The following is a 23,489-nucleotide window of genomic DNA, read 5'->3' on the forward strand; positions in this document are numbered from 1 at the left end:
TTAGCTTTTAGTTGTATCAACCTCAACTTTAGTGAAGTTTAGTGTGAGCCTAACAATAACTTCCATCAAGGCATCAGCCTTCCCCCTTGACAAAAAAGATTAACACTTCTTCTATCAGCTCCCAGTACGTTTAGAGTATCCCTAATGCACCATATGTGAAATTCGCCTTCCCCACATCTATAACATACTACCTTCGACCTCCCTTCTTGATTAATCTACGAAGGAACAAGTAAAAAGTATGAAAGATGGAAAGAAAAAATATGAAAGACGAGGAGCAAAAGTATGAAAGAGAAGAAAATGCAACCACAAAGTACACAACTTGAGTGTTTGATTGGACAAAATATGTGGAGGGCCACATCCAAGAATGGTATTAAAAAGCGTGTAGATTTAAAAAAACTGTCCAAAAAGTACCGTGTATATTAAAAAGAAACGCTCTAAAAGTTAAGTGTAGATAAAAAAGAACGGAGGAGATACACGATATGTGCCTTTAGCACATCTAAGCATGTCACCCGAGCACTTGCAGTACCAATAACCAAACGGGCCGTTAATAGTTTGGTATCCTAGTGGAATAGAAACAATTAAGAAGTTCAGTGTTGAGAAAGAAAACGTAATTTGTTTCCACTAGTTTGACAAGGGTAACAAATGGGAGAGTGTTTTACCTTTCAGAAACGGTATCTATTACTTATATAACTCATACCAAACAATTAGATATGAAAACACTTATTTGAATCCGTTTCCTAAATCAAAAATTTCTATACCAAACACCACGTAAGGTGTAACGATAACCATTTTAGTTACCATAATCTTCCTCTATTAGAATCCATTCCCTTTCCATTCCATATCTTGAACAAAACGACCCCTTAACATGATTTATAGACGGCGTTATGCGAGAGCACACTTAAGAAAACGCTCCTCTTAGGGAGGTGAATTATATAGCCACTGTAGTTATAAAAAAAAACATTCTTACTACCAACCACTTTCATTTGAATCCAACACAGAAGTTACATACAACATACAGAAAATGGCAGCTACAAAATGACTACCTAAAAATTCAACTACTTGTAACAATTATTCAATTATACTAAGGGGGTGTTTGGTGGACAATATTTATGGCTGGGAAACGGAATCGGATAAAGGTTTCCGTTATTGCTTGTTTGGTTTGAGAGGTTGGTAAATCGTTTCCGTTACTTGATGTTAACCAATACCACCGAATTGATACCACTCCTAAAATTGAGGTAACAGTTTCCATTACCTTCGTCAATCATTATCTAGGGCTCTCCCCTCACATTCTTCCTCATACTCTCTCTCTCCTCTCTGCTCTTTGATCAGTCTACTTGTTTCATTATTCCTCTGTTTTTCTAGGACGATATTCTTTCTCCTCTTTTGTGTCTCCATAAATCATGATTTATTTTTTTTAGAAATATCCAGATGATGCTATATTGCTATGTAAAGACACATCAATCTCTACTTTGTATTTTATTTAATTATTTATTGCAAGTTTTTTTTTTTAGAAATAATACTGCGATATTGTCACCTATTCTGAAAAATTCATCTGCATACTGGTATAATGTATTGCATATAGTTCTCAAATAAATATACTTTGTAATTTCATAGCTAGCCAAGCAACAAGAAAAACAAGTTTCTAATAAGTGATTCCATTACTTGATTGAACCAAACACCTAATAAAAATAACAATTACTATTACCATTCCTTTCCTTATACAATTCCATTCCCTTTCCATTCCATAATATTGAACCAAACCCCCCCTAAGAAAACAAAATTTTAGAATAATAAGCAATTAGAAACATAAATAAGAAGGGGGAGGGGGAGTTCCCTTCCACAAAAGTAAAAGATTAAAATAGGTTGACAGATTTACCAAACACCTGCTCCAGCTCACTCTCTAGAATCACTGACAAATTTGCTGTATTTCGACGATAAACCCAAGCTTGAGAAGCAGGATCCCAGTCAAATCTTGAAGGACCACTGCATCAAAAACACAATATACAATAGGCTCAATCAGAGGAAGAAAGTCAGAACACTTTGCTATGAATCTATGATAAGAAGTCAGAACAACAAACATAATTAGTATACATGTGAAACCAAAGAATGAAGGCCTAATCTGTATCGTGAAGTCGTGAATACTAAAATCATAGACCAAGTCTGCCCATGACGAGTAGGAAAAAGAGCAACACTTATACAAAAAGAGGTGTTAGGAATATTACGAAGAGAGAAACTCTATGCAAAGCTGAGTAAGTGCGAATTTTGGTTGGATCAAGTAATATTCTTAGGGCATGTTGTAACCAAGGAAGGTATAGCAGTGGATCCTGAAAAGATAAAAGCGGTAAAAGAATGGCCTGCACCTACCAATGTTGGTGAAGTTAGAAGTTTTCTTGGGCTTGCTGGATACTATAGAAGGTTCGTGGAGAATTTTTCGCGAATAGCTTTGCCGATGACGAATCTAATCAAGAAGAATACAAGATTTCAGTGGACAGAGAAACGTGAGAAGGCTTTTCAGGAATTAAAGGAAAGATTGACTAGCGCTCCAATCTTAGCTCTACCTTCAGGAACAGAAGGGTTTGAGGTCTATAGTGATGCCTCTCAGGAAGGGTTAGGGTGTGTAAAGCGAGTTATAGGCTTCCAGGCAATTGAAGATGCATGAGAAAAACTACCCTGTACATGATTTAGAGTTAGCAGCAGTCGTTTTTGCACTAAAGTTGTGGAGACATTATTTATACGAAATATCTAGCAAGGTTTATACTGATCACAAGACTTTAAAATACATCTTCACCCGGAAGGAAATGAACCAGACTTTTACAAGAGTACATTGATTGTCATAACAGTAACACAGTATACGCATTTTAACCAGATGTTTTTGTTTCATAAGTCATTCTACGATAATGATATAGCTTAAAAATAATTTACGGGTTATTTCACATCATCAATATATCATCAGTATAATTTTGGTAGAGTGTTCTTAGTACACATAAATTTTATAACAAAGGGAATTTATAAGCAAGCGCGGACAGTTTTCAATAATTACCTTACTGGAGAAGACAACCAGATCTGTCTGTTTGGCGTCTGTTTATTCACCACATAAGTTCCCAAATTCCCAAGCTTCAAGGTCAAAACCCCATTCTGCAATAAATCTTTCGCTAAGACCCTTAAAGTACAGGAGATGTATGTGTCCTGACTAGTAAACAACAGATATAGAGACACAATGTCGGAGAACATTACTTACCCCATAATCTACGTCGAATCCATCAATCTCAACAGTATCACCATATTCCTGCCAAGAGTGAAAGGTATGTCATAACCAAATATAGCCAATACATTGTCGACTTGTAGATATAAACTAAAAACCAATAAATAATCACATATACATTAGCATCAAGCACTGCACACAGCCCCTCAAAAATCTTTACTGATTAAACCAGAGCTTACGGGAAAAGCAACCGATACACAAAAAGCCATGAAGTAAAAAGGATCATAAGGGGGGCTTATGCATAAGGGAACATGAGAGTAAACACAGGAAAGATAAGGTCATCAGCAATTACACAGTCAATAGAGTAAACCATAGGATCTTCTACAATAACAGCAAAAATGATCAGTTCCACAAACTGTGAACCATATTTCTTATAGAAAACCAAACACAAACTCACTTTAACACAACTGTCACTTCCAAAACTCTTGCGGAAACAAATATAGAAACAGCATCTTTAAGAAAATTTTGCAGAATCTCTGTGGATTTTGTCCTGGCGGGTACACTAGGCAGGTGCAGGCTCTCTATCCCAAGAGCAACCTCAATCCTCATAGTATGCTTTATGATCCTTCAAAGTCAATGACTTCACAGCCATCACAGAAGAAAATGAAACCAACAGCAAGGAAAAGACAGTTATCAACTTATCACACAAAGAAAGAAAGATTTCACAAGGGCCACATATGAACCAAGAAATGAATTATCCTCATTTACATCATCTCATTCTACTTTAAAATAAAATCTTTAACAATTTGACTTTGACCTCTCACATAACAATTCATCCAAGGTACTTGCGGGTTGGATATTTTTATATGCTAGGATGCAGGTACATGAGAAATAATAATACTAGGTGGTTACTTGGTTGAATTGTTCATATGGGGAAGTTGAAATTCCCTTGAAATCCCAAATCATAGGAAATAAATTCCATAATAAGATTCATGGGAATTTGCTAAAATTGTTGGTTGATGATGGTGGATATATATTTATAGGAACTTTTACTTACCTAAGGGGACCCTTGATAAGCAACTTAGTACACTTTGTGGGAAGTTGAAAATCCTAGGAAGTTTTACTTCCCCCATTTTCCCATTTTTTGTTAGCCAACAACTCACCCATCTTCCAATTCCTAGAAAATTCTACTTCCCATGTTTTCTCGTGTCACCAAACAAGCACTAGGATGCTCGAACACAAGTACGAGAGACAAACACAAGTACAGATCAATCTTGGAAAAATTCAAAATCGAGGACTTGGGGACACGTTTTAGAAGGATCCTAAATTCAGATTCAGACTCAGAAATTTTTTTTTTTCATTTCAGTTTTTTATTTTCCTTTTGTTTTCCCTGGGCAGAGACTTTCTATCTTTGATTGATTAATAAATATCTTAGCTTTCCCTGATAGAGACTTTGTGTACTTGGAGAAACAATATAACATATAAAACTACATAACAATTGAGCTGGAAATATAAAATTATAAACTATCTTCAATAGCAACCAACTTCCTAACTTTTCAGTTCGGTTCAATTTAGTTCAGCTTTTGTTCATTATTAATAAATCACGCCTAATATTATCAAATCATCAATAATTAGATAAAAGAACTGCAAAAGCCTCGACATAGGCTTCATTAATCATTCAATTACAAGTTGTTCTCCACCTTAGAAAACAATGATTAAAAAAAATATCCAGTTCAACTTATTGAAACACTCAGAGTTGAAAACTACACAAGTTCCGTCCCTGTTTAACTTATTCTCCCACTTCCAATACAGCCACTATGGTACTTTCTTTAATGGCAATCAGCATGCAAAACCTATTTGGAAGGACATCAACTAATACACATTGTAGAGTTTTACCTCCAATTTCTCGAGAAGATGATGGATGGTAGAATCAGCTAGTCGATGAAATTCATCTTCCTGTAACACAGAACTGTTTTCACATCAATTATTATCACGATCACATCAAAATACACACATCACAAACACAAACAGTATAAGATGAATCTACGACAAATGAGCAAAGATCCATAATATGATTATTAACCGCGTTGTTGAACACATCAAATTACTATAATTTGCATTATAGTAGGCGTGAATATCAATAACACAAGCAGCAAGTTTAGTTGTACTAGATTGAATAACTAAACGAACAAGCAATAAGTTTACTAGCTCAGATACTCCAAAATCAAACACATACTATATTTCACTTAGAAATTCAAAAACTTCGATCAATTTAGTTCTCTTAAGTTTCAACTTTCAAGCTAGAGTTTCAACAATTTTCAAAGTAAGCAACGAACATTACAAATTAAACCTTCGAACTACAGCACAGAAATAATAATAATATTTACAGTAATAACGCAAATTAAAAGTTGTAAAAATTAAACATTAAACGAGAAGTTTCTATTTCACTTGAAATTCATAATCAATTACAAAAAACTTCAATTACAAGATCAATAGAAAAAAAAAACCTATAAAAAAGCGTCAAATTACAGCAGAATGAAGCAACGAAAGAGAGAAAAATTACCGATAATCGATGGGAGCAGGAGCTTGAGATTCGTCGAGAACATTGGAAGAGAAAGTTCTAGAAACGAAAGGAGGAAGAGAGTAGAAAGAACGCAATGACGAAGAAGAAGATGATAGCAGTGGTTCCAGAAGATTGGAGACGGTTGTCGAAGGTAGGAGTTTAGTTAATGAAGAGGACGCCATTAATGGATGGCATCGCAGTAGAGAGGAGAGAGAAATACGAGTGAAAGAGGAGGCGTGGCAGAGTTTCTGCATGATGCCAGCGTTTTTTTTGTTAACGGGTTATTATGCTATGAATATGATCGAAAGAAACCTCAAAAGAATAGACTCATCGCTTATAGCATCACCAATGGATTGATTCATTGATGGATCTTTGTTAGTTTTTAAGTTTTTGTCATTTTTTTTTTTTCTTACAATAGTTAAGCTAGGTTTTAGTTGGTCTTTTTATTTCTCTCTCCTATTTTTGCTATACCTTTTCACTTTCGAGAACGTATTGTGTCGGACTCGTCCGATCATAATTTTTGGTCGGACGACTTTCAGGTGGTTCCAATTTTTTTTCAGTTAGTCTTAATTTTTTTTCAGGTAGTCTTAATTTTTTTTCAGGTAGTCTTCATTGTTTTTCAGGTAGTCTTTATTTTGTTTTCAGTTAGTCTTCTTTTTTTTCAGTTGGTTTTTGTACTTCAGTTAGACTTACTTTGGGTTTCAGTTGGTCTTTATTCTTTTTCAGGTAGTCTTCATTTTTTTCAGGTAGTCTTCATTTTTTTTTCAGGTAGTCTTCATTTTGTTTTCAGCTAGTCTTCTTTTTTTTTCAGTTGGTTTTTGTACTTCAGTTAGACTTACTTTGAGTTTCAGTTGGTCTTTATTCTTTTTCAGGTAGTCTTCATTTTTTTCAGGTAGTCTTCATTTTTTTTTCAGGTACTCTTCATTTTGTTTTCAGCTAGTCTTCTTTTTTTTTCAGTTGGTTTTGTACTTCAGTTAGACTTATTTTGGGTTTCAGTTGGTCTTTATTCTTTTTCAGGTAGTCTTCATTTTTTTTCAGGTAGTCTTCATTCTTTTTCAGGTAGTGTTCATTTTTTTTTCAGGTAGTCCAACTGGAAAAAAAACAAAGTCCAACTAAAACAAAACAAAGTCCAACTGAAAGAAACACAAAGTCCAACTGAAAGAAAACAAAGTCCAACTGAAAGAAAACAAAGTTCAACTAAAAAGAAAACAAAACACTAACCTCTGATTTCTCCACTATTTCACCTCTTCCCCACTTCCACTTTCCTCTCTCTCTCCTCCTTCACGTGAGGTGGTAGCGATGGCATCATCAAGACCAGAATAGTCCAATTCTATTTCCTCTCTTCTTTTTTTTTTTTTGATAGTTTTATTACTCAAAAAACCCAATGAGGGCGAGAGTACAACTCATACAATTCCAACCATAGCATCAGTAGCATTAGGGAGTAATAATTAACTACAACATCTAGAAATCAGAATTTCCAAACAACAAAGTCAAAGTTGCGAAATAGGCCCTGTTGGGATATCAGATCCTCAACTGAGATGGAGCAATGTTGATTTGCAGAAAATGAGAGCCTGAGCCCTCTCCCAGGGGATGATGATGAACCAGAAGCAGCAGATTCATCAGGAGTACTTATTGGAGGAGTTTTTGGTTCCATGATCGATTACGTCGTTGGTGATTCAGTAGAAAGAGAAAATGTGGGGTTTTTTTAGAGAGAAATTTGGATGATGATGATGAACCAGAACGCATCTTATATCGGTTGCTTTATAATGAACTTGGGTCAGCCCGTCTGACCAAATGTTTGGGTCAGACGGTCTGATCCAATACTTTCACTTTCATAAAATCTCTATCCTACTAAAAAAAAATTTATTTTTATATGGACTAAATAATTTATATTCATATTTTAATTTGGATTATTTGAATTTGTTCATGAAAATTAATTAACATTGGCTTAACTAGAAGAATATAAATAAAATTGGGTAGGAAAAATTGACTAAAAAGAAAAATAAATTAGGAAGAAAGTGGTCAACTATTTTAAATTTAGGCTCAATTTATAGATAGAACTATTTTATAGACGTTAGTATATTTTTTAAAAAAATTATGAACTGATTTTTTTAAATTCACGTGAGTATATTGAACTCGATACTACAATAATATACTAAATGTTAAGTAGAAAGATGCAACATGCAAGTAAAAAGCATCGGGCGTTGAACACCCATCCACGCGGCAAGTTGTCATTCGCTTGTCAAGTTGTCAGTGTTCCTGACACAACATTTACAAGTTGTCTGGACATTTGGGTAAAACGCAGGCTTCCTCACTCAACCTCCTTATCCTTTCTTTACAAGAACTGTTTCAACACGGTAAAAAAAAAAAAAAAAAAAAAAGATATTCAAATGGGCCAACTTTTGTGACACGCGGTGGACGGCACGCCATCCGAGGCTCAATTGTTTTGGAAGTCTAGTCCAACCAACTCCGATCCAAGGGCTAATTGCCCCAACCCCAATAGTAAAACCAAACAAAGCTAGTTTTACTATTTCCTAGGCCAACTAAAAACCCAACCATTGTAAATGCTCTTAGAGAGCGTTTTGTTAAAGGTTTTCAGGAAAGGTAAGGGAATCATGTAAGTTGATTCCCTCATTTGTTGTTTATATTGTCAATTCAATGATTCCCTTTACCCTATCCTTACCTCCAAACTCCTCTACATCCATTCCCCACCCTACCCACCCCAAGGTTTCACTTACCTTTTCCTTGAAACAACATTATTATTATTATTATTATTATTAGGAAAATTTGCCAAAAAAAACCTTACTAAGGTTCAATTTTGCGAAAAAAAACCTTATAAAACATTCATTGCAAAAAGAAACCACAAACTTATTTTTTCTTACAATAAGAAACCTATTCCCATTTTTCGATGTATATTTTTTCTCAATTCCGGCGCTGACTCTTCTATCTTTCTTTAACCCTCTATTTCCATTAACTGCAAAACTGCTCCTACGCATCTAAAAAACCACACCAGAAAATGGAAATAGGTTTCATCTTGCAAGAAAAATTAAGTTTGTGGTTTTTTCGCAAAAAATGCTTTAAAATATTTTTTTTTACAAACTTTCCTTATTATTATTATTATTACCAATACCCTAGAAATTTTGAAACAAACAACCTACTAAATCCAAGGATTTGGCTTTCCATTAACCTCATTTCCCTTTCTTAAACTCTTTCCCTTTCCCCTTGGTGAACCAAATGCCTCCTTAGGACTTAGGACTTAGGAAAGGGGGAAGTGAAAATAATGAAGAAACTTTAGGTAAAGAAAGGAATTCGAATCCCCTAATTCTTCCACATGTTTGGCTAGATTTCGTCACTAGGTTTGGTAGGGTGGTGGCGGTTCGTCTTTTTCTCTTCCTTTCATGCCATATCCCGTGTGGTGATAGTGGGTGGACTTGGGTCGAGGGTGGGGCTAGCATGGCCGATAGGACTATTTGCGGGATTGGTTGGTGTGGTATGGAATATAATCCAAATCAAACCCCGAATATGCGGTTTGACAGTTTTAAACCATACTGCACCGCATTTTTGCCCAAACCAACCCAAACCAACCCAAACCGACCACATGAAACCGTTTGGTAGAGTGCGATTAGTTTGTGGTTTGCGGTTCACCCATTTTTTCATCCGCGATATGAGTTTTGTAAGCTTCTTTTCATATGCAATACAGTGTGGTTTAACAACTTTTTTTTATATTTGTGGAATATAGTAAGGTTTCGTAAACTTATTGTCAGAAAATAGTTAATTAGCTACAAATTGTTGGAAAAGTAATTCAAAAATTACCAAAAAGTATGTGGTACAAAGTTGTTGAGAACTCAGTGATAGTACTCTATAAAAAATCATCTAAATAGTTTTGCTGTTTACGATGCAGTTTACCATTATAAAGAATCAAACCCAACCCAAACTGCAAACCGCAATTTGCTTCACAAACCAACCCGCAATTTTTAAAACCGCAAACCAATCCAAACCGTGAAAAAGACATTTTGGGTTATCATTTGGTGCAGTACATACCATACTCTGAACAACCCTAATAGTCAATGGTGGCTCCAACGTGGTTAATGAGGTGCTGGCCGGGTCAATGATGGAGTGGTTGTAATCCCCCATAAATTTATGAATTTTATAGATATATTTAAACGTATAGTTATTTAGATTTAAATATATTTTAGTATTTAAATATGTGATTTATTTCTTCAAAGGTGGACTATTTCAAAGTCAAAGGAATTATTTTAATGATTTAAAGAAGTTAGACATTTTGTCTATACATGTTTTGAAAAATATTTGAAAAGCTTAAAACACTTTGTGGATTTGGAAAAAAGAATTTCTAATTGGGTATGAGGAACCCAAACACTAAAGTTCATCAATCATTAAACTCTAGTTGAGCCCAATCCCATTTTCCTAAATCCACAAGGGGAACCTATATCAAATATTTATAATAAGATTTAACAAAGACTCTAATTTATCTATCCAAACCTAACCTTAAGATTACCAGACATCGGCCCATGATCACCTCGGGTAAGGTTTGGATAGATAAATTAGAGTCTTTGTTAAATCTTGTTATAAATATTTGATAGTCCAATAAAAATATGTTCTAAAATAAGATCCAACATTTTAAATTTTTAAAAAGAGGTTAGAGACTTTTGTAAGCTTAAAGTTAGATTTGGATAGATAAATTAAAGTCTTTATTAAATCTTGTTATAAATATTTGATAGTCCTATAAAAATATGTTCTAAAATAAGATTCGAAATTATTAAATTCTAGGGCAATATAATTATTTTGAAATGCAATAAAAAGGCCAGGATTAACATTCATATGAGTTGAAGTAATACTATGCGCAAATCAGGTGGCTGATTCGATTAAAAATTCACCTGAATTAGTAAGACCCCAACTTGGAGTATATAGGACACCATGATGTGAAATGAGAATGCCTAGAATTTTTGTATAATATGATTAGGTACTAATCATTGGAGCAGTGTGATATTCCATTGTCACAAAGATAGAATTACATTATTAATAGTTAATTCAATATTTGAAATATTTCAAAAAGTTAACAATTTAAGATTCGTATTTTAAATAAAACTTTGATCATTACGACAATTGTCAATCCAAAAGTAGATATTTTCACTTGTGTGAATTTTCCAACGAATACCTTTTCATAAAAGGTCGCGAGATTGGAGAATAAATTTCCAAATATAAGAATCAGAGGGCTTGGATTAATTAATACTCTGAAAAGGAAATGTTAGAAGATATTTTGATGTATAAGAGTTGGCCAAATATTTGTTTGATGAGATAGTACATGTCAACCCAGTTTAGGTGGATGAGCATTATTAACATATATCACTTTTACGACATTTAGACCCCCGTATTGTTCGAACAATAAATTATTGACAAATCTACTAAAGAAAGCCTAACACAATTAGAAGATGATCTTTCCAAAAAAAATTACAATTTAGCATCGACCATAAAACAAATTTTCATCAAAAACCTTGGTGGTGCTCATAATATAGGTTGGGGAAGACACAATATGACTTTGTATAACGATTGATTTGATGGCTTTAGAGAAAAAATGATTATGCCAATAATTAATTTTACTTTCGACTTCTCGAATTAAAAAGTTAAAGGCATTAGGAAGAAGCTTGTAGTTAGAAAAAATAACTACTATTGATCGACCTAAAATAGTAAGATGTATCAAGGATCATGTTAAAATGAAGTTGTATATGATGCCAGATAATCGACTACCAGTATCCTATAAAAAAATGCCAACCAAGTTATAAATATCCAACAGAAATACATTACTTAATTTCTTCTCACAATCCAAAAGAACCAAAACTCAAGAACCTAGCAACACACACTTTGCAAGTCTACAAAATCAAATGTAGCATAGCCCAAATGGAGAACTCAATGCTCAGAGTAATCACGAGTTTGGCCAATAATCTCATCGCATAAATACACTCCCCGGCTAGCGGAACCGAGTGGCGGCTTATCGGCAGCCAACCATGCATTGACAGTGAACTTGAGTTTCCGGCAACCATGATTCGGTGTGATGGAGGTGATCTCTACATAGTCGACGTACCAATCAGGAGACACACCAGTGTTATCATGGCTTAATGTCATGCTACAAATTGAAGTATTAAAGCATCTGCCTTTAACAGCAAAGGTGTCCAAATTCCCTCTTCTGAAATAGTAGTGGGACTTGCTCATAATTCCCCGTGATTGCAGATTTGTAATGTTTAACCGATTGATATACTTGTCCCTAAATTCAAGGCTCACTGTAGCATAAGTTGTAGCAGAATTCCCATTTCCCGTTTTCACATCAATTACGTGTGTGCAGTAATCATCCTGCATTTTCAGATTTAATTATCATATACGTGAAAAAAAATTGAAACAACTAAGTGTGATGCAATGCATTTGTGAATTTTAGTTTCAATTTACAAAATAAAGAGCAATAGTAAGTATGCTGCATTAAGAAATAAATCACGAGTGGCCGTTACCTTATCTATTTCAGCTACTTATCAATTCCAATTATTTTTCATCGTACATAACTACATTAACCCATTGGGTAGATTACCCGCTCCTAATAGATCATTAAAAAAATAATTGTTAATGTTGAATTGGTTTACATAAAAAAGTTATTGATCGAAAATGTTGAGATTTGTGAGTTTGACATTGCAATCAAACTATCGACCTATTTTCTTCTGGATAATTAATATCATAAATATGTAAACACCATAAAATGTGTATGGTTATAATTCAATTAAGTTGACAAGATTTCCCCTAAAAAAATGGACAAAATTTAAACAAAGTATTAATATAGTAAACTTTCTATCAGCTTCACCACTATGATTAAAAAAAGTCAAACCTTTATGCTAGAGGATCCTTGATCTATGCTTTGTTGATCCCTTTATTTCAAATTTTAATTCTTTGACTAAAATTTCTTATTTGGTATTAATGTTCTTCCTATCATTCAAAATGTCTTATTTGTTTCCAGCATTGTTATCACAAATTTCTTCTACTGAAATATAAAATGTGAAAGTTGTGTATGATATATATTGAAAAAATATATATATATATTAGAATATGTCTCATAATAATCAACAATAACACATGCAACTAGTCAATTAAAATTGAGCAGGAAAAACTCCCCAAAAAATTAGAATAGATAGATGAGCAGAAAAAAAAATACGAATTTTCAGGATTTAAATCTTACCCATGAAAAAGCTGAAAAAGGAGCAAGGATAAAGATCGAGGTGAATAAAATAAGCTTGGCTTCCATGGTGGGTGCCTCTATGTTTCTTCTAATATGTCTGCCAACCTATTTATGTTATGGCAAATGACATTTATGGGAAGCACGCAATATATCATTTTCAATCTTAACATAATTTTTACTCTTTCAAGTTTTGAGGAGGATTAAGTTTATTTTAATCAGTATCCAACATTGTTAGAATTTTAAAATTATTGAGCTATCACAAGTTCACAACTAGAAAACAAAATATAATATTGGGATCAGATGGTAACTAAGGCTATGTTTAATTCACCTTATTTTTGCTTATTTTATATTTAATCAGATCAGATCAGAAAAAAATAAGTTCAGATCAGATCAGATCAAAAAAAATAAGTTCAGATCAGATCAGTTCAGTTCAGATCAGATCATGCTTATATTTAAAAACTCATTATTACTATTAAATATCCTTCATTACATATTAGTAAAAATTATAATATTGAATATTAATAAAGTACTCATTGAGACGAATCAAACAAGACCCACATGACTATATTTTTTTCTTAAATATTGAGAAAAATCTAAAATATTCTCTCTAATTGTAATATGTCAGATTCTAAGTGAGAAATATAAAAAAAATAAAAGGGAGTATTATTATTTACTAGTACATTTGTTCGAAAGGATTATTATTGCTGTTGTTGTACTTATTAATTATTAATATTGATAATTATTATTAATCTTGTTGTTATTATTATTAATGTCATTGTTATCATTATTTTAAGTTATTTTGTTGTTACTAAATAATGGAAAATTAAAAGCCACGTGTTAAGAACATAAGATTGACGCAAAAATAAAAAAATATATAAAATATGATAGCTCAAATTCAATGACAATGAAACTACTAAGTTCGGATTACATTTCAAAATAAGCTAAGTGCGAGATACAAATTATAAATTTAGATTTGGTATACCTCTTCCTACTGAAATCCAAATCTCTCTAGCTATTTGAAGTTGCACGCTATTTTTTTTCTTGCGCAAGTCATAGTTGTTTGTATATCTTATTTTATTTTATATGAAAAAAAAGAGTTGAGTCTGCTGACTTCTCAAGTGTGAAATATTTTTTTCAAGGGAAAGTGTGAAACATTGTATAAGTGCTCTTATATAAATTAATGACTTGGGTTATATAATTATTTTTTAGTAATTTATTATTATTATTATTATTATAATAATAATTATTGTTGTTGTTCTTATAATAATGATAATAATTATTATTATTAATAAAAGTTGTGTAAAAGTTATGATAGAAATAAAATGATAATAATAGTAATATTATAAATAAGATCTTATAATTTATTGCATATAATGAATTACAAAGTAATAATATAATAGTAATAATATATTTTATAAAAGATAAGATCTTGTAAATCATATCAGATCATATCAGAAAAAATATGTTCAGTTGAGATCAGATAAGTTCAGATCAGAAAATTTCAGATGAACTAAACATAGCCTAAACCAATCAACTTTATTTTTATATATTTAAATTAAAATTACAATGATTACAATATTTCACTAGTTCTCAAAACCCATGCGATGCACGAGCTAATTTTTCATGTAGTAGAAATATATTCATACGTCATTATGTGTTATAATTTATATTGTATAATATGTTTAGGTTGTTTAATGAAAACCAAACTTAACCTTTTTGTGTATATATATATATATATATATATATATATATATAATATATATATATTATATATATATATATATATATATATATATATTTATATATTATATATAATATATATATATATATATATATATATATATATATATATATAAATATAGAGTAGGATCCGCTGAAAACACCTCTTAATTTGAAAACTGAAAACAAGGTAACTTTTAACCCCTTTAGGGTAACTTTTAACACTTTTAGGGTAACTTTTTCCAGTTTTGGGGTAACTTTTATATATTAAGGGTATTCTATATATTTCAAGGATAACTTTATTTATTATAAGAGTAACTATTACCATTTTTAGGGTAACTTTTACCATTTTTAGGGTAACTTTTTTCAGTTTTGGGGTAACTTTTTCCAGTTTTGGGGTAACTTTATTATATTAAGGGTAGTTCTATATATTTCAAGGATAACTTTATTTATTATATGAGTAACTATTACTATTTTTAGGGTAACTTTTACCATTTTTGGGTAACTTTTAGCAATTTTAGGATAATTTTATATATATTTCAAGGGTAACTTTTAGCACGTTTAGGGTAACTTTATATGCTATAAGAGTAACTTCTTCCACTTCTAAGGCAACAATAAAAAAAATCAAAACAATAATAACTCGATTTATCAAAACTTGCAATAACATTCAATTTCGCAACAACAAATGCTTGATAAAGAAAAAGCAAATTAACTATCAATAAAAATACAAGAAATTAAGAACTGTATATTTCCTGTTCGATATGTGATTGTCAAATAAAAGTTCACGCATGGATTCCATCATTGATATAACATATCTCTTCATTTAAGAGGCTCTGTGCTAATACATAAGTGGTGCAAACTTGAAGACCCTTCAGTTACAAGGGACTATGCTACACAAAAGTTTATAATCCCACAACCCCATAATTGTCTGAACTATAAAAATCCTTTGGATAGCACACTACCCAAGAGTAGGAAATATTTAGACATATTAAATTACACTAAACTAGTACGAAGTTTAGGGGCTAATACTCAAAAACTGCCAGTGTAATGGTCAGAGAAAATTATTAGCACACATATCTCCATTTTCGTCACCCAAAAATATAACTAAGGGTCAGCATCATTTCAATATGTTGCTATCTATGTACAACTAAGTCACAGAAGATTAACATCCTAAGTTCTTAACCAAGCACAAAGATATAATATGGTAGTTAATATGCTATGTGGAGATGCCGATGATGTTTTTTTAAACAAAATCAACTATGCAAGCAAACAGATAAACAAGTCTTATGCACACGACAAAATGTATAACCAGGCTTATGGAAATCCACCTTCCACATCACAAGAAAGTAAGTTATCAACTTCTAATATAATCCTAGATGTTGAAAGACCTGTTCACATGTTGTAACATGACCTAACTGCTTCTTTATACACCCGATATCAAAAAAGAAACAACTAATACTAGGACAGAGTATCCCTACAAGTCTGATTCCCATCTCAAACACAATGTAAGACTCAATTCAGTTTTTAAGACTTATGAGTGACAAGATAATCATCAAACTATCGAAAAAGTCTTCGCCAATACGACTCATAGATTTGTGTAAAGTCCACATGTGACAGCTCTTTCAACGCGCCATAGTAGTAACCATCTACATTGAAGTGCAAAAAAAAAAAAAATCCTAGGTACCTCCCATCTCTGCCTATTTTGGTGTCCTCTGGCTATCCTCATACAGCTATACTTAACCACACAACATTCTTCCCACCAATTATTACACCACACAAGGGAGTCCAAATCATATCAATGCCTCAATCTTGGAAAATTCATGGAAACCTTTTACGATAGACTAATTTTGTGGCCTGAGGTATTCAGTTGTCATTTTGTACAAGATAAGATACAGGTAGAAAGTGGGACAAAAGGAGGGGGGGAAATCTAAAATCCAACAGAAGAGATGGCTCAGCAACAAAACTGATAACACAAATGAATGAATGATCAGATCATAAAGGCAAACATGAGAAAGCAGGCATAGAGATCAGATAACCAAGACAAGCATATGATATTCAGGATTTCAGTTCATCTTCCGAGTAGGGGTGAACGGACAGATGACAATTGAGAAGACAACATAAGGTTGAGAAAGTCAAAGAACACTTAGGAAGAGAAGCAATGAAGGAAGTAATTATCATTAAAGCATTGAATTATCACATTATGTTTAACATCACTGATGAATGAGCAACAAGTCAAACACTTAACTAAGAGAACGGGACAAAGCTAGGATCAAGCATTTTCGAGGAGTGATGTTTTAAAAAAGCTAACATCCAGTGCTCACACTTCAAATTTATAGCTGTATGAGGATAGACTCGATAAGCTAACAACCATACTCACCCCTGTCCACCATGTTTCAAGACTCGATAATCTTCGTGTAGCAATATCTATATGACTATATCTAACATACAAATTCATGAATTCAATAAATTAATCATACTATAACTCATAGCATTTAGAATCACATCACAAATAAACTATAAACATAACAAAAACCAAAAATCACTACTTTGAAGCACTCGAACTACTTACAAGCAGTATGAGTTTCTCGAAAAATCGAAATTCTAAGCTTGATTCGAAATTATAGAAATCGAACTACTCAAATTAATCCACAAAAAGCAAAAACCAATCCACGAAAAGCAACAAATAATCCACGAATGTTAATAATTTGAAAAAACTAATCGCACACTAGTACAAATCGAAAATACCTTTTTTTTCGTCTTAGTCTGGATCAATAGCTTCAGATCTTCAACAATTTTCAATCAATTACAGATTTCGAAATTAAGAGCAATCGAAAAATTAGGGATTTCGATAGCTAGGGATTTCGAAGACTGAAATTGAAGCTAGCAAGTAAAATAACTCCTTTTAATCTCGATTAAATTGAATCGGATGACTTTGAATCATAATTCTTAGATTTTTCTTACGGCAGATCCAAATTTCACGAGAGATTCAGGGAGAAAGAAAGGGAGAGAGAGAAGCGTGCTTGTGCTCTTGAATAGAAAAAAGAGCTAAGTTTCAGTATGGTGCAAGAAACTAACAACAAGAAATATCAACCACGCGATCTTGGTTTGTTTGATCCAACGGTCCAGATCTCAAGTTTTCAGTTTTCATATTAAAAGCTGTTTTCACGAGATCTTGTTCCTATATATATATATATATATATATATATATATATATATATATAGGAGCAAGATCACATGAGAATGCTACTTACATGAGAAATGAGAATGAATCTCAACCACACGATTGGTTTAGAGTTACAACACTTATTCATTAGAGTTATATTCCTCTAAAAAAATTTGAATTAAAAAAAAATTGTTTCTTTTTTAATTTTATTTTTTCAAATATTTTGTTTTTGGAGTTACATCACTTTTTCATTAGAGAGTGTGTGTGTGTGTGTGTGTGTGTGTGTGTGTATGTGCGTGTGTGTGTGTGTGCGCGCGCGCCTACTTTTTTAGGCACATGATTTTTGGGATAAATAAGTATGTGAGTCATAGAAAGAAAGATGATTAATTTATTAGCATATTGTATTAACGTTAATGTTGTGGGCCAAGAAAAGTAGAGTGAGGAGAGGTAAAGATAATAATACTTCCTCCGTTTTAAATTAGTTATGACATTTACACTTTTTACGCATGCCAATGCAAAACTTTAAGAACATATATCTCAAATTTCGTATATGTAAAATTATAAAAGTACATATTAAAAAAATACATATTAAGACGAATCTAACAAGATCCTACATGACTATATTTTTATTCACGTATAAATCACAAATGATGGTCAAAACAAAATTTGTAAATAGTATAAAATGTCAAAGTGTGACATTTAATTTGAATAGGAAACATACTCCATCCGTTTCTTTATTACATACTCCATCCGTTTCTTTTTGTTCTTCTTATTTAGAATTTTGACACTATTCACAATTGGAGAGAATCTTCTAAATTATTTAATTTTCAACATATGAGAAAAAAATAATTATGTGGGATGTTGTTGGATTCGTATCAATGAGTACTATATTAATATTTAACCATTATAATTTGTACTAATACACAATAAAAAATATTTAAGGTCAAAGACATACATTGACAAACGTGAAAGTCAAAATAGGAAGAACAAAAAGAAACAGAGGGAGTAATTCAGAATATTATAACTTTTATACCATTAGATACTGCTCAAAATATACTACGAAAATAAGATCACTTTATAATATAGTTTTACAACTGATGGAATTACAATATATACTTTCTCTTTCTTTTTTTAGATGTAACATTTGTCTTATTGGTGAGTTTATTAAAATAATCAAATTTTATAACTGAAAAAACAAAGGTAGTACTAAATTAAATGTATGATCATGTGTTACAATTTATTTTAGAAGACAGAAGATAGGGTATGCTACACTGGCAGCTGTTGTTTATGAGGTTTGGAGGGCTAGGAACAGTGCAATTTGGAATCTCAAGGTTCCTTGTCCTAGTACTGTTATCAGGAATATTCAAAAGACTGTGTGTACTAGGGTACATCATCAGGTGACAAGTAAATGGTCTAGAGAAGATATAGAATGGCTAGAAAAACTTGAACTAGATGCAAGATAGAATTGAATAAGGTGTGAGTATTGTATCACTCAGTAGTGTGTAGGGTATGCTGTGTAATGGTAGTCAGTAGGGTGTGGTTAGTTGCTTTATGTTGTTTTTTTGGTGTGCTGTTCTCTGTAATTGGTGGGACTAATCTGATTTTGGTATAATATCTCTTACATTTTACCAAAAAATAAAAAAATTATTTTAGATACATATAGAAATAGCTATTAGAATAATATACTAAAACTGTATTCTAATTAAATAAGATATTTATCATAATCATGTTCACAATAATTATCACATAATTTTGCCGTGTGACTATTTTTTAAAAATAGAGTTATTGTATGTAGAAATAAAAAAATGTAGATCTTTAATTTTGGTAGTACTCCATCCGTTCTTCAAAAATCTTTCTTGTTATCGTTACTACAAATACCAAGGTAAGGAAGAGAGAGTGTGTGCATGTGGGTCCTTTTTATTTATTGAAGTAAGAGCGAAAATAGATACGATTGTGAGAGAGTGTAGAATTATGTGTATATCGTGAATGAAATAGTGTGAACATGGAACACAACTTTACCAAATAAGGAATAATGTAAAATATGGAATATCTTTGAGGAACGGTTAATGTAAACAAGAAGTAGGAATATCTTTAAAAAACAGTGGGAGTAAAACATTGAATTTTGAATTTTGGTTTTTAATTAACAGCATAAAGAGAATTTAACAGCATAAAGAGAATATATAATATAATTTATTACACCTAATCACATATGGATATACTTTAAGAACATAAAAAAAAAACATGTGCATCGCATGAGATTCAAAAACTACTATATATATAGAACTTTTTGAGAGCATATAGAGCTCTTCAACATTTCGAGAGCATATAGAATGCCACCTAAGCATGCCATATATTTAATTTTATTTTAGAAAAATAGACTTCCAAATAAATATAAACTTATATATAGAGTTTAGTTTTGAACTAATTAACAACCTAAATTATTAAATTATATAAATTGAATATAACTTTTGCTATATAATTTAAACTATTATAATTTTTATATTGTTGGATAATTATCAAAATATATTTCGAAATAAAATTCATTTACAGTATAATACAACATATGAAAATATATTAATTAGATGAATAATAACGTACTCCTATTTACTCTTTAATTTTGATACATATAGAAATATCTATAAGAAGAGCATGTTATAACTGCATAAGATTTAGATTTTTTTGTTGCTTTAGTATACTATGACTCCAAATTTACTGAATGCGTAATTATTTTAATGCTGCATTTAAATTTGAAAAATTATAAAGTGTATAATGGATTTCATGCAATTTATCTGTATCTACACTGATATATCAAAAGGCAACCCTAAACAAGGAACGACATCATGTGGTGCTCTTCCTTATTACTCCATATGATTAAATACGACGAAAAGATTATAAAATGCATTGTATAAGATTCAATCTCATGACTTAAAGCTTAGATACTAAAGTATAACCACTAAATCAAGTCCCGTCAAAAAAAAAAAAAAAAATCACCAAACCAAGTGATAGTTAGTGTTATCACTTTAAAGTGAAAATGAATGAAAATATAACTATTTAGGACATCGCTTGGATCTTAAAACTAACTTTCCTTAGTTCATGATTTTCATTGTAATTAGAAATCTATTATAAATGTTGTATGGATTTTATTAATGAAAAATAATTTTAGGAACTCTGTCTTCTTTGTTAATCAATTTGCAAATTCACTAGATCCTAAACGAGTGTTTACACTTGGAAAGATTGTTTGTGCTACCAATCGAAAGGCCTAACTGCAAGAGTAGCGAGTGATGTTTGTTGGCGTTCCTTTGCCCAAAATATGGTTCTCATCTTTTCTTATCTCACCCTCTTCTCTTAAGGAGGGGAAAAGGTTGCACATAAGATCATACACTCAAGAGAATGATGTGCATCATACTTCCGAGTTCAAAGAAATAAACCATTAACGATAACATATAAATACAATAATAAAAATGATATCACCGAGGATTACATTGTACTATTTGAGATATTAAGCAAAATAAATAAAAAAAATATAGAAAAATAATGGCTTAGTAAACAAACCTTATATTCAATATAGATGGTACATTGGTACTAGACAAACTCTTAGGGAATAATCTCTTTCTTATTTTCAGATTTTTTCCTAGAAAATGAGTCTCCATGAATTCCTTTCATTAAATCACTAGACGGGAGAGAGCGAGTTGACCGAGGACCATTGATGGAACAAGGTTATTTTTACCTATTGGTCCTAATATCATAGGCGATCCAACGACCGCTCCCTATAATTACTAGACCAACCTGCTATAATAGTTCCATAAACACCTAGCAAAGATATGGCAAATAGTAAAAACAACCTTGTATTCACTATATTGATTCATCAATTGAACCATAAAATCAAGGGACTTGAGCGTATAATTTTCGTCAATCGATTGAAACATGTGGGAACTCCAAGCCAGAACCATGTAACTTTTCTTCCATAATTTTACCCAATCTTTCCACCATCTCCTTACTTAAAAGATTAACCCAATCTCCCACCTCACCTTTCCTAAACAAACCTTTGTTATCAAAGTCTAGTATAGATTTCCCATTGTTGTTAATTTCCAAATCACTCAAACTTTTGAAGCTACACAATTTAGCAATCTCCTCAACAACTCCATTTTCTTCCTCTTCAGGCGAAAATGGATGCCCAAAAAACTCACCTATTTTCCTCACTTGAACAAGAACATCCCCTTTTAAGTCTTCATACTTCAAAAACATAACTTTTTCAGGTGATTTCAAACTTTCTTTCCAATACCCTAACATATGGTCCCAATATGGTCCATACCCTATTTCACCTTTACAATACATATCAAAGGCTTCTTCCAATGAGAAAGGTCCAAGGTATTTAGGCCTTATTTTCTTCATAAAATGCCAAATTGAAGCAAAAGTGTCAAAAGGGTTCCTACATATGTAAACAATCTTGCAATTTGAGTTGTTTTTGGTCATAGTTTTAGGCAAAGAATGGTAAGGAACATGAGAAGCAAAAAACCTTGGAGAATCAAGATTTGACAAAGTTGGGATTTGTTGATTTGCATACACTTTGTACTCTAAGAATGGTACAAGATCATGTGGGTTAGACCTTAATAAAGGATGATCTTTAGAGTTAAGATCGAAACGATGTCGACTAATGATGGCAAAAACAAGAGCTTTGAGCCAAGTTGTGCCGGATTTTGGAACCGTGGCTATTATCACATCACTATCTTGAGCTTCAAAGTGTGTTTGGCTGGAAATGATGGCTTGAATTTCCTTTGGTTGACACCAAAAACTCTGAAATAGATAGAGATTTTGAGTTCTCCATCCTTTAACTTTAGGAAGGGAAATTAGTAATTGCTTACATTCTTTGGTAATACCATTGAACTCATTCTCCTCTTTTATTGTCTCTTCTTCTTTGGAAAAGTTGTGAGTATCCATTTTTTTGGTTTAAACTGGTTTGATTTTCATGTCCAATTTATAAAAGGTAGATCTTTGACAATGGCATACAATGCGTATAACGTGTGTGGGGGAAGTTAAGCTTGAGTGACGAGCTATGCCTACACATCATGCACCTGCCGCGTAGGCCCTCTTACATACAATAACTAGCAATTGCAAAATTAACGAGTTGTTAACAAGCACTAAGCACGTTTCACCATTTTTATCAGGCTCTAAGAAACGGACTCAATGACAAATTTTCTTTCTTTTTGTTTGGTTCAACCCTTCATTAATCCTGGTAATTCGTTACCATTACTTGATGGTAATGGGTTCTCTGAATTTGTTACCTTCCAATTCCTCTTCCCCTCAAGTAAAAAAACTCATTACTTGGCGGTAATGATTACCATTCCTTAGCTTGAACCAAACTCAATAAAAGTAAATATTTTTGCTACGATTCCCCTCCTCCATTTATATCCATTCATTTTTCATTTCATATCTTGAGTCAAAAGGATCTCATGACCAATAATTGGAAAAGGCCGTGTTTGGAATTACCTACCCTCTTTGACTCTTTCCATGTATAATAAAACGCAAATTTATGCATGCAATATGTTAGTAGTAAAGATAATAAACTTATATTGTGAGGAGTTAGTCTTGTAAGAAACCACTTTTAAAT

At 32.1% G+C, this 23,489-nt stretch overlaps 3 protein-coding genes across 3 annotated transcripts; all 3 read right to left on the minus strand.

Annotated features, from left to right (window-relative positions):
- Positions 1–1,579: 1,579 nt before the first annotated feature.
- Positions 1,580–6,176, minus strand: LOC104887578 (frataxin, mitochondrial). The gene is made up of 5 exons (XM_010672238.4): positions 5,766–6,176; positions 5,099–5,171; positions 3,239–3,286; positions 3,041–3,135; positions 1,580–1,983 (listed from the first exon to the last, which is right to left on the minus strand). The coding sequence occupies exons 1-5, from the start codon at positions 6,017–6,019 to the stop codon at positions 1,854–1,856; spliced, it is 600 nt and encodes a 199-aa protein (XP_010670540.2). The 5' UTR covers positions 6,020–6,176; the 3' UTR covers positions 1,580–1,853.
- A 5,428-nt stretch (positions 6,177–11,604) lies between these two features.
- Positions 11,605–13,096, minus strand: LOC104887576 (PLAT domain-containing protein 3). Its single transcript, XM_010672237.3, has 2 exons — positions 13,000–13,096; positions 11,605–12,131 (listed from the first exon to the last, which is right to left on the minus strand). The coding sequence occupies exons 1-2, from the start codon at positions 13,063–13,065 to the stop codon at positions 11,691–11,693; spliced, it is 507 nt and encodes a 168-aa protein (XP_010670539.2). The 5' UTR covers positions 13,066–13,096; the 3' UTR covers positions 11,605–11,690.
- Positions 13,097–21,311: 8,215 nt separating this feature from the next.
- LOC104887575 (cytosolic sulfotransferase 15) lies at positions 21,312–22,882 on the minus strand. Its single transcript, XM_010672236.4, has one exon. The coding sequence runs from the start codon at positions 22,817–22,819 to the stop codon at positions 21,791–21,793; it is 1,029 nt and encodes a 342-aa protein (XP_010670538.2). The 5' UTR covers positions 22,820–22,882; the 3' UTR covers positions 21,312–21,790.
- Between the last annotated feature and the right edge of the window lie 607 nt (positions 22,883–23,489).

This window comes from Beta vulgaris, chromosome 2, assembly GCF_026745355.1.
Source record: "Beta vulgaris subsp. vulgaris cultivar EL10 chromosome 2, EL10.2, whole genome shotgun sequence".
In the NCBI taxonomy this organism is placed as follows: domain Eukaryota; kingdom Viridiplantae; phylum Streptophyta; class Magnoliopsida; order Caryophyllales; family Amaranthaceae; genus Beta; species Beta vulgaris.

Excerpts from the sequence above, each read along its gene's own strand:
- LOC104887576 (XM_010672237.3), bottom strand. The coding sequence starts at position 13,065 with ATGGAAGCCAAGCTTATTTTATTCACCTCGATCTTTATCCTTGCTCCT. Across the intron at positions 12,132-12,999 it reads CTTTTTCAGCTTTTTCATGG|GATGATTACTGCACACACGT; the intron begins GTAAGATTTAAA and ends CTGAAAATGCAG.
- LOC104887575 (XM_010672236.4), bottom strand. The coding sequence starts at position 22,819 with ATGGATACTCACAACTTTTCCAAAGAAGAAGAGACAATAAAAGAGGAG.
- LOC104887578 (XM_010672238.4), bottom strand. The coding sequence starts at position 6,019 with ATGCAGAAACTCTGCCACGCCTCCTCTTTCACTCGTATTTCTCTCTCC. Across the intron at positions 3,136-3,238 it reads GATTCGACGTAGATTATGGG|AATGGGGTTTTGACCTTGAA; the intron begins GTAAGTAATGTT and ends GATTTATTGCAG. Across the intron at positions 1,984-3,040 it reads TGGTTGTCTTCTCCAGTAAG|TGGTCCTTCAAGATTTGACT; the intron begins GTAATTATTGAA and ends TTTTTGATGCAG.